The sequence below is a fragment of the Oncorhynchus mykiss genome, chromosome 4, assembly GCF_057628025.1.
Source record: "Oncorhynchus mykiss isolate SJ-2025 chromosome 4, ASM5762802v1, whole genome shotgun sequence".
In the NCBI taxonomy this organism is placed as follows: domain Eukaryota; kingdom Metazoa; phylum Chordata; class Actinopteri; order Salmoniformes; family Salmonidae; genus Oncorhynchus; species Oncorhynchus mykiss.
The window spans coordinates 93,798,353-93,810,000 of record NC_143025.1 but is presented as its reverse complement, the minus strand read 5'-3'; the positions used below and the strand labels follow the sequence as shown (position 1 = coordinate 93,810,000).

General features: G+C 41.8%; 1 protein-coding gene across 1 annotated transcript in view; it reads right to left on the bottom strand.

The window, feature by feature from the left end:
* nbas (NBAS subunit of NRZ tethering complex) overlaps window positions 1–11,648 on the bottom strand; it is a 296,853-nt gene that overhangs the window by 134,826 nt on the left and 150,379 nt on the right. The window contains 2 exon segments of the mRNA XM_090233327.1: window positions 6,468–6,578; window positions 8,400–8,582. Of these exon segments, the coding sequence (XP_090089453.1) occupies window positions 6,468–6,578; window positions 8,400–8,582 (294 nt within the window).

Here is an 11,648-nt window from a genome sequence, read left to right as displayed (position 1 = left end):
TTTATTTCATTCAGCTCATGAAACACAGGACCAACACTTTACATGTTGCATTTATATATTATTGTTCAGTATAGTATAATATACATACTATTGTTCAGTATAGTATAATATACATACTATTGTTCAGTATAGTATAATGTATATACTATTCAGTATAATATAATATATATACTATTGTTCAGTATAGTATAATATATATATATATATATATATATATATATACTATTGTTCAGTACAGTATAATATACATACTATTGTTCAGTATAGTATAATATACATACTATTGTTCAGTATAGTATAATGTATATACTATTCAGTATAATATAATATATATACTATTGTTCAGTATAGTATAATATATATATATATATATATATATATATATATATATATATATATATATATATATATATATATATACTATTGTTCAGTACAGTATAATATACATACTATTGTTCAGTATAGTATAATATATATACTATTCAGTATAATATAATATATATACTATTGTTCAGTATAGTATAATATATATACTATTCAGTATAATATAATATATATACTATTGTTCAGTATAGTATAATATATATACTATTGTTCAGTATAGTATAATATATATACTATTCAGTATAATATAATATATATACTATTGTTCAGTATAGTATAATATATATACTATTGTTCAGTATAGTATAATATACATACTATTGTTCAGTACAGTATAATATATATACTATTGTTCAGTATAGTATAATATATATACTATTCAGTATAATATAATATATATACTATTGTTCAGTATAGTATAATATATATACTATTGTTCAGTATAGTATAATATATATACTATTGTTCAGTACAGTATAATATACATACTATTGTTCAGTATAGTATAATATATATACTATTGTTCAGTATAGTATAATATATATACTATTCAGTACAGTATAATGTATATACTATTGTTCAGTATAGTATAATATATATACTATTCAGTATAATATAATATATATACTATTGTTCAGTATAGTATAATATATATACTATTGTTCAGTACAGTATAATATATATACTATTGTTCAGTACAGTATAATATACATACTATTGTTCAGTATAGTATAATATACATACTATTGTTCAGTATAGTATAATATACATACTATTGTTCAGTATAGTATAATATACATACTATTGTTCAGTATAGTATAATATACATACTATTGTTCAGTATAGTATAATATACATACTATTGTTCAGTATAGTATAATATACATACTATTGTTCAGTATAGTATAATATACATACTATTGTTCAGTATAGTATAATATACATACTATTGTTCAGTATAGTATAATATACATACTATTGTTCAGTATAGTATAATATACATACTATTGTTCAGTATAGTATAATATACATACTATTGTTCAGTATAGTATAATATACATACTATTGTTCAGTATAGTATAATATACATACTATTGTTCAGTATAGTATAATATACATACTATTGTTCAGTATAGTATAATATATATACTATTGTTCAGTATAGTATAATATACATACTATTGTTCAGTATAGTATAATATACATACTATTGTTCAGTACAGTATAATATACATACTATTGTTCAGTACAGTATAATGTATATACTATTGTTCAACATATAAACCAGACATTTGATCAGCTTAGGCCTCGGTTACTACGGTTACTAATCATTAGAGGTCAAACTGATGCTGGCAGTAGGCAGAGCATTAGTCATGAAAACATCTTAATCTGCGTAAGGTGATACTGGAAGTAAACATATTAAAACACCTGGTTTTCTGAGCCATCTTTGTGATTATTATGTAACCGCCTTCAGAGTTACAGCGGTCTATTGTGGCTCGAGCAGACGGAGTTCCCTTTTTGTTTTGTGACAAAAGTTCAGAAAACAGTTAGGAAAATTAAGAATTAAAAATAGTTCCCACATAGAAACTTTATATGTCTGAATTCAGAATAAAATATGCTTCACATAAATAACATTGGCGCTGTGGTATAACTTAAATTGATTGCCGAAGTCCCCTCGGGTAGCCTGATTTCAGGATTGTTAGGGAAATCGTTATTCTTGCACAGCAAGTGAACGTTTAAATCAAACTATTATATTCATCTGACTTAATAATCGTATTATAGCATGTAACCATACTCAGTGTATAAAGAGGAACAACAAGACAGACAGACAGACAGACAGGACAGGACAGACAGACAGGACAGAGACAGGACATACAGACAGGACAGAGACAGGACAAGACAGACAGGACAGGACATACAGGACATATAGGGAAGACAGGACATACAGACAGGACAGGACATACAGGACATATAGGGAAGACAGGACAGACAGGGAAGACAGGACAGACAGGACATATAGGGAAGACAGGACAGACAGGACAGGCATGACATATAGGGAAGACAGGACAGACAGGGCAGACAGACAGGGAAGACAGGACAGACAGGGCAGACAGGGCAGACAGGGCAGACAGGGCAGACAGGACAGACAGGGCATATAGGGAAGACAGGACAGACAGGGAAGACAGGAGAGACATGACATATAGGGAAGACAGGACAGACAGGACAGACATGACAGACAGGGAAGACATGACAGACATGACAGACATGACATATAGGGAAGACAGGACAGACAGGGAAGACAGGACAGACAGACATATAGGGAAGACAGGACAGACAGGACATATAGGGAAGACAGGACAGACAGGATAGACTGCATTGACACTGCCTGTTTGATGGTTCGTCTTGAAGCATAGCAGGATGTTATTAGCGTCCGGGTTACTGTCTCGTAGAAAGAGGCAGCTCTAGCCTAGGGCTGGGCGATATGGCCAAAAATTATATCACAGTATTTATCACAGTAAAACTGGGCGGTTTTTGAATATTAAAAGTTGTACATTTGCTTTATGAATAGTGAGTGATCGCAGTGTGCTTTATGAGTAGTGAGTGATCCCAGGGTGCTCTATGAGTAGTGAGTGATCCCAGGGTGCTTTATGAGTAGTGAGTGATCCCAGGGTGCTTTATGAGTAGTGAGTGATCCCAGGGTGCTTTATGAGTAGTGAGTGATCCCAGGGTGCATTATGAGTAGTGAGTGATCCCAGGGTGCTTTATGAGTAGTGAGTGATCCCAGGGTGCTTTATGAGTAGTGAGTGATCCCAGGGTGCTTTATGAGTAGTGAGTGATCCCAGGGTGCTTTATGAGTAGTGAGTGATCCCAGGGTGCATTATGAGTAGTGAGTGATCCCAGGGTGCTTTATGAGTAGTGAGTGATCCCAGGGTGCTTTATGAATAGTGAGTGATCCCAGGGTGCTTTATGAGTAGTGAGTGATCCCAGGGTGCATTATGAGTAGTGAGTGATCCCAGGGTGCTCTATGAGTAGTGAGTAGTGATCCCAGGGTGCTCTATGAGTAGTGAGTGATCCCAGGGTGCTTTATGAGTAGTGAGTGATCCCAGGGTGCTTTAGGAGTAGTGAGTAGTGATCCCAGGGTGCTTTATGTAGTGAGTAGTGATCCCAGGGTGCTTTATGAGTAGTGAGTGATCCCAGGGTGCTTTATGAGTAGTGAGTGATCCCAGGGTGCTCTATGAGTAGTGAGTGATCTCAGGGTGCTTTATGAGTAGTGAGTGATCCCAGGGTGCTCTATGAGTAGTGAGTGATCTCAGGGTGCTTTATGAATAGTGAGTGATCCCAGGGTGCTTTATGAGTAGTGAGTGATCCCAGGGTGCTTTATGAATAGTGAGTGATCTCAGGGTGCTTTATGAATAGTGAGTGATCCCAGGGTGCTTTATGAGTAGTGAGTGATCCCAGGGTGCTTTATGAGTAGTGAGTGATCCCAGGGTGCTTTATGAGTAGTGAGTGATCCCAGGGTGCTTTATGAGTAGTGAGTGATCCCAGGGTGCTCTATGAGTAGTGAGTGATCCCAGGGTGCTTTATGAGTAGTGAGTGATCTCAGGGTGCTTTATGAGTAGTGAGTGATCCCAGGGTGCTTTATGAGTAGTGAGTGATCCCAGGGTGCTTTATGAGTAGTGAGTGATCCCAGGGTGCTTTATGAATAGTGAGTGATCTCAGGGTGCTTTATGAGTAGTGAGTGATCCCAGGGTGCTTTATGAGTAGTGAGTGATCTCAGGGTGCTTTATGAGTAGTGAGTGATCCCAGGGTGCTTTATGAGTAGTGAGTAGTGATCCCATTGTGCTTTGAGTAGTGAGTGATCCCAGGGTGCGTTATGAGTAGTGAGTGATCCCAGGGTGCGTTATGAGTAGTGAGTGATCCCAGGGTGCTCTATGAGTAGTGAGTGATCCCAGGGTGCTTTATGAGTAGTGAGTAGTGATCCCAGGGTGCTTTATGTAGTGAGTAGTGATCCCAGGGTGCTTTATGAGTAGTGAGTGATCCCAGGGTGTTTTATGAGTAGTGAGTGATCCCAGGGTGCTTTATGAGTAGTGAGTGATCCCAGGGTGCTTTATGAGTAGTGAGTGATCCCAGGGTGCTCTATGAGTAGTGAGTGATCCCAGGGTGCTCTATGAGTAGTGAGTGATCCCAGGGTGCTCTATGAGTAGTGAGTGATCCCAGGGTGCTCTATGAGTAGTGAGTGATCTCAGGGTGCTTTATGAGTAGTGAGTAGTGATCCCAGGGTGCTTTATGAGTAGTGAGTGATCCCAGGGTGCTCTATGAGTAGTGAGTGATCCCAGGGTGCTTTATGAGTAGTGAGTGATCTCAGGGTGCTTTATGAGTAGTGAGTAGTGATCCCAGGGTGCTTTATGAGTAGTGAGTGATCCCAGGGTGCTTTATGAGTAGTGAGTGATCCCAGGGTGCTTTATGAGTAGTGAGTGATCCTAGGGTGCTTTAGGAGTAGTGAGTGATCCTAGGGTGGCAACACATATATTCTAAGTGATTTTAATGAGTCTCTCTCCATTCTGATTGTTTTATACTGTTCATTTCAACTTCAGCCCAAAACTCATTTCAACACTTTTATCATTTCTGCATTTCCTGCACTCAACTCCAGAGGTGGGAAAAGTACCTAATTGTCATACCTGAGTAAAGGTAAAGATACCTTAATAGAAAATGACTTAAATAAAAGTCACCCAGTAAAATACTACTTGAGTAAAAGTCTAAAGCTATTTTGGATTTAAATATACTGAAGTATCAAAAGTAAAAGTATAAATAATTTATTGAACGGAGCTCATCCAGTTTATTCTCCAGTGATGGCACGTTGGCCAATAGAACGGATGGTAGAGGAGGGTTACCCACCCGCCGACAAATTCTCACAAGGCACCCTGACCTCCGCCCCCTGTATCTCTGTCTTTTCGTCATGTGAATGACAGGGATTTGTGACTGGTCTGGGAAAACCAGTATATCCTTCGCATCAGACTAATTAAAGGAAAAATAGTTTGAGGTGAGTGATCACTGTTCTGATGTCCAGAAGCTATTTTTCGGTCATAAGAGACGGTGGCAGCAACATCATGTACATAATAAGTTACAAACTATGCAACAAAACACAGTTGGTTAGGAGACTAAAACGGCAGCAATCCCCTCCGGCACCATCAATAGTGTTAGGAAGAGACCAGGGTTAGGAAGAGAATAGGGTTAGGAAGAGAACAACAAGGGAATAGGGTTAGGAAGAGACCAGGGTTAGGAAGAGACCAGGGTTAGGAAGAGAACAACAAGGGAATAGGGTTAGGAAGAGACCAGGCTTAGGAAGAGACCAGGGTTAGGAAGAGACCAGGGTTAGGAAGAGACCAGGGTTAGGAAGAGACCAGGGTTAGGAAGAGACCAGGGTTAGGAAGAGACCAGGGTTAGGAAGAGACCAGGGTTAGGAAGAGAACAACAAGGGAATAGGGTTAGGAAGAGACCAGGGTTAGGAAGAGACCAGGGTTAGGAAGAGAACAACAAGGGAATAGGGTTAGGAAGAGACCAGGGTTAGGAAGAGACCAGGGTAATGAAGAGACCAGGGTTAGGAAGAGACCAGGGTTAGGAAGAGACCAGGGTTAGGAAGAGACCAGGGTTAGGAAGAGACCAGGGTTAGGAAGAGACCAGGGTTAGAAAGAGAACAACAAGAGACCAGGGTTAGGAAGAGACCAGGGTTAGGAAGAGACCAGGGTTAGGAAGAGAACAACAAGGGAATAGGGTTAGGAAGAGACCAGGGTTAGGAAGAGACCAGGGTTAGGAAGAGACCAGGGTTAGGAAGAGACCAGGGTTAGGAAGAGACCAGGGTTAGGAAGAGACCAGGGTTAGGAAGAGACCAGGGTTAGGAAGAGACCAAGGTTAGGAAGAGACCAGGGTTAGGAAGAGACCAAGGTTAGGAAGAGACCAGGGTTAGGAAGAGACCAGGGTTAGGAAGAGACCAGGGTTAGGAAGAGACCAGGGTTAGGAAGAGACCAGGGTTAGGAAGAGACCAGGGTTAGGAAGAGACCAACACAAGCACACACACAACTTACCTGGTCTACATATGGATCATCAAACAGTCCCTGGTAGAAGGGGTTAACACCCTGTCTCTCCAGACCCCTGTTCTCCTCTCCTCCTACAGCCTTGGAGCCTCCACTCCGACCCTGGGGACAGACAGACAGACCTACTACCGTGGGATAGAGCCCTGGGGACAGACAGACATACCTACTACCGTGGGATAGAGCCCTGGGGACAGACAGACAGACAGACCTACTACCGTGGGATAGAGTCCTGGGGACAGACAGACAGACAGACCTACTACCGTGGGATAGAGTACAACACACATTAAATTAACTAGACACTATTACTGAATATAACACATTGAATTAACCAATAACCCGCTAGAAATAGCATTGGACCTTGTGGGGACCAACAGAATGTCCCCAGCTGGTTAAGTTTTTGTTTGTTTACTATTCTAGTGGGGACTTCTGGACCAAGTACAGATAGATAGATAGATAGATAGATAGATAGATAGATAGACAGACAGACAGACAGACAGACAGACAGACAGACAGACAGACAGACAGACAGACAGACAGACAGACAGACAGACAGACAGACAGACAGACAGACAGACAGACAGACAGACAGACAGACAGACAGACAGACAGACAGACAGACAGACAGACAGACAGACAGACAGACAGACAGACAGACAGACAGACAGACAGACAGACAGACAGACAGACAGACAGACAGACAGACAGACAGACAGACAGACAGACAGACAGACAGACAGACAGACAGACAGACAGACAGACAGACAGACAGACAGACAGACAGACAGACAGACAGACAGACAGACAGACAGACAGACAGACAGACAGACAGACAGACAGACAGACAGACAGACAGACAGACAGACAGACAGACAGACAGACAGACAGACAGACAGACAGACAGACAGACAGACAGACAGACAGACAGACAGACAGACAGACAGACAGACAGACAGACAGACAGACAGACAGACAGACAGACAGACAGACAGACAGACAGACAGACAGACAGACAGACAGACAGACAGACAGACAGACAGACAGACAGACAGACAGACAGACAGACAGACAGACAGACAGACAGACAGACAGACAGACAGACAGACAGACAGACAGACAGACAGACAGACAGACAGACAGACAGACAGACAGACAGACAGACAGACAGACAGACAGACAGACAGACAGACAGACAGACAGACAGACAGACAGACAGACAGACAGACAGACAGACAGACAGACAGACAGACAGACAGACAGACAGACAGACAGACAGACAGACAGACAGACAGACAGACAGACAGACAGACAGACAGACAGACAGACAGACAGACAGACAGACAGACAGACAGACAGACAGACAGACAGACAGACAGACAGACAGACAGACAGACAGACAGACAGACAGACAGACAGACAGACAGACAGACAGACAGACAGACAGACAGACAGACAGACAGACAGACAGACAGACAGACAGACAGACAGACAGACAGACAGACAGACAGACAGACAGACAGACAGACAGACAGACAGACAGACAGACAGACAGACAGACAGACAGACAGACAGACAGACAGACAGACAGACAGACAGACAGACAGACAGACAGACAGACAGACAGACAGACAGACAGACAGACAGACAGACAGACAGACAGACAGACAGACAGACAGAGACAGAGTTTGTGGGTATGTATTCTGTGCAGACAGACAGACGGACAGACAGACAGAGACAGAGTTTGTGGGTATGTATTCTGTGCAGACAGACAGACAGACGTCTTAGTGGTCGGAGGTAGTTGAGCGAGTCCTTCCACCAGCTGTGGTCTAACACGTGTGTTTGTGTGTCTAACGTGTGTGTGTGTGTGTGTGTGTTTGTGTGTCTAACGTGTGTGTGTGTGTGTGTGAAACCCCTTTGCGTTCTTACATGCAGTGGTCGGAGGTAGTTGAGCTGGTTCTTCCACCAGCTGTGGTCGCTGACGGCAGTCAGAACAGCCTTAGTGGTCAGGCCAGTACTGGCCAGGACCTCTATGGTTCTATTGGTGGTACGATGGAGTAGTTCTCCTGCAGCGCCACCCAGTGGTGAAACAGAGCTGGGAGGACCAGCGGACTGGAGAGGGGAGGACACGGGGTGGGGGGGGACACACACGTTAGTGGTAATACAAACCTTCACTAGGGTTGCAACATCCCACAACTTCCTGCAAATGTCCAAGTCTCCCAGAAATCACGGTTGGGAAGATTCCCAGAATAACAAGGAAGTAGTAACGGAATCCATTTCTCGTAAAAACTGAACATATTGGTAAATGTATCTGATTTTGGCAACCCTCGCCTTCACATAGCACAGAGAAGCTACCATGCAGGTGACCCACTAGCTAGAAGTACAAGATACCGAGGTGAGTTTCTCTCTGTTCAAACACCCAGCAGCTTAGAGAGAGACGTCATGTGGGAACAACGGCTGAATCACGTCCGACTTGTGAGCGTTCAGTCTCGCTGAGACCGAGGGCGACATTTCCAACGGTGCGAAAGCAATGTGTTAAATGTAGCATACACTTCATTATAATCTGGCAGGGTGATTTCATTCCAATCTTTTTCATCAAAAAATAGGCGTTTATAAATAACACTATTTATGTATGGCTCGGGCTGCTAAACTCCAGCTGAATTATCACTTCCTTGTGAACGCACATTGTAGAAGAAAAGTTAAAAATCAAAACTAAACTGCCAGAATGCAGTGTTGTGTTGTTCTAGTGGTGTATGGACATTGTGTTGTTCTAGTGGAGTAGGGACATTGTGTTGTTCTAGTGGAGTATGGACATTGTGTTGTTCTAGTGGAGTAGGGACATTGTGTTGTTCTAGTGGTGTATGGGCATTGTGTTGTTCTAGTGGTGTATGGACATTGTGTTGTTCTAGTGGTGTATGGACATTGTGTTGTGTTGTTCTAGTGGTGTATGGACATTGTGTTGTTCTAGTGGTGTATGGACATTGTGTTGTGTTGTTCTAGTGGTGTATGGACATTGTGTTGTGTTGTTCTAGTGGTGTATGGACATTGTGTTGTGTTGTTCTAGTGGTGTATGGACATTGTGTTGTTCTAGTGGAGTATGGACATTGTGTTGTTCTAGTGGTGTATGGACATTGTGTTGTTCTAATGGTGTATGGACATTGTGTTGTTCTAGTGGTGTATGGACATTGTGTTGTGTTGTTCTAGTGGTGTATGGACATTGTATTGTTCTAGTGGAGTAGGGACATTGTGTTGTTCTAGTGGTGTATGGGCATTGTATTGTTCTAGTGGTGTAGGGACATTGTGTTGTTCTAGTGGAGTATGAACATTGTATTGTTCTAGTGGTGTAGGGACATTGTGTTGTTCTAGTGGAGTAGGGACATTGTGTTGTTCTAGTGGTGTAGGGACATTGTGTTGTTCTAGTGGTGTAGGGACATTGTGTTGTTCTAGTGGAGTATGGACATTGTGTTGTTCTAGTGGAGTAGGGACATTGTGTTGTTCTAGTGGAGTATGAACATTGTATTGTTCTAGTGGTGTAGGGACATTGTGTTGTTCTAGTGGTGTAGGGACATTGTGTTGTTCTAGTGGAGTATGGACATTGTGTTGTTCTAGTGGAGTATGGACATTGTGTTGTTCTAGTGGAGTATGGACATTGTGTTGTTCTAGTGGAGTATGGACATTGTGTTGTTCTAGTGGAGTAGGGACATTGTGTTGTTCTAGTGGTGTAGGGACATTGTATTGTTCTAGTGGTGTATGGACATTGTGTTGTTCTAGTGGTGTATGGACATTGTGTTGTGTTGTTCTAGTGGAGTATGGACATTGTGTTGTTCTAGTGGAGTAGGGACATTGTGTTGTTCTAGTGGTGTAGGGACATTGTGTTGTTCTAGTGGTGTAGGGACATTGTGTTGTTCTAGTGGAGTATGGACATTGTGTTGTTCTAGTGGAGTATGGACATTGTGTTGTTCTAGTGGAGTAGGGACATTGTATTGTTCTAGTGGAGTAGGGACATTGTGTTGTTCTAGTGGAGTAGGGACATTGTGTTGTTCTAGTGGTGTATGGGCATTGTGTTGTTCTAGTGGAGTAGGGACATTGTGTTGTTCTAGTGGAGTAGGGACATTGTGTTGTTCTAGTGGAGTAGGGACATTGTATTGTTCTAGTGGAGTATGGACATTGTGTTGTTCTAGTGGAGTATGGACATTGTGTTGTTCTAGTGGAGTAGGGACATTGTGTTGTTCTAGTGGAGTATGAACATTGTGTTGTTCTAGTGGAGTAGGGACATTGTGTTGTTCTAGTGGAGTATGGACATTGTGTTGTTCTAGTGGAGTATGGACATTGTGTTGTTCTAGTGGAGTAGGGACATTGTGTTGTATTGTTCTAGTGGAGTAGGGACATTGTGTTGTTCTAGTGGAGTAGGGACATTGTGTTGTTCTAGTGGAGTATGGACATTGTGTTGTTCTAGTGGAGTATGGACATTGTGTTGTATTGTTCTAGTGGAGTAGGGACATTGTGTTGTTCTAGTGGAGTAGGGACATTGTGTTGTTCTAGTGGAGTATGGACATTGTGTTGTTCTAGTGGAGTAGGGACATTGTGTTGTTCTAGTGGAGTAGGGACATTGTGTTGTTCTAGTGGAGTATGGACATTGTGTTGTTCTAGTGGAGTATGGACATTGTGTTGTTCTAGTGGAGTATGGACATTGTGTTGTTCTAGTGGAGTAGGGACATTGTATTGTTCTAGTGGAGTAGGGACATTGTGTTGTTCTAGTGGAGTAGGGACATTGTGTTGTTCTAGTGGAGTAGGGACATTGTGTTGTTCTAGTGGAGTAGGGACATTGTGTTGTTCTAGTGGTGTAGGGACATTGTGTTGTTCTAGTGGTGTATGGGCATTGTGTTGTTCTAGTGGAGTAGGGACATTGTGTTGTTCTAGTGGAGTATGGACATTGTGTTGTTCTAGTGGAGTAGGGACATTGTGTTGTTCTAGTGGAGTATGGACATTGTGTTGTTCTAGTGGAGTAGGGACATTGTGTTGTTCTAGTGGTGTATGGACATTGTGTTGTGTTGTTCTAGTAGAGTATGGACATTGTGTTGTTCTAGTGGAGTAGGGACATTGTGTTGTTCTAGTGGAGTAGGGACATTGTGTTGTTCTAGTGGAGTATGGACATTGTGTTGTTCTAGTGGAGTAGGG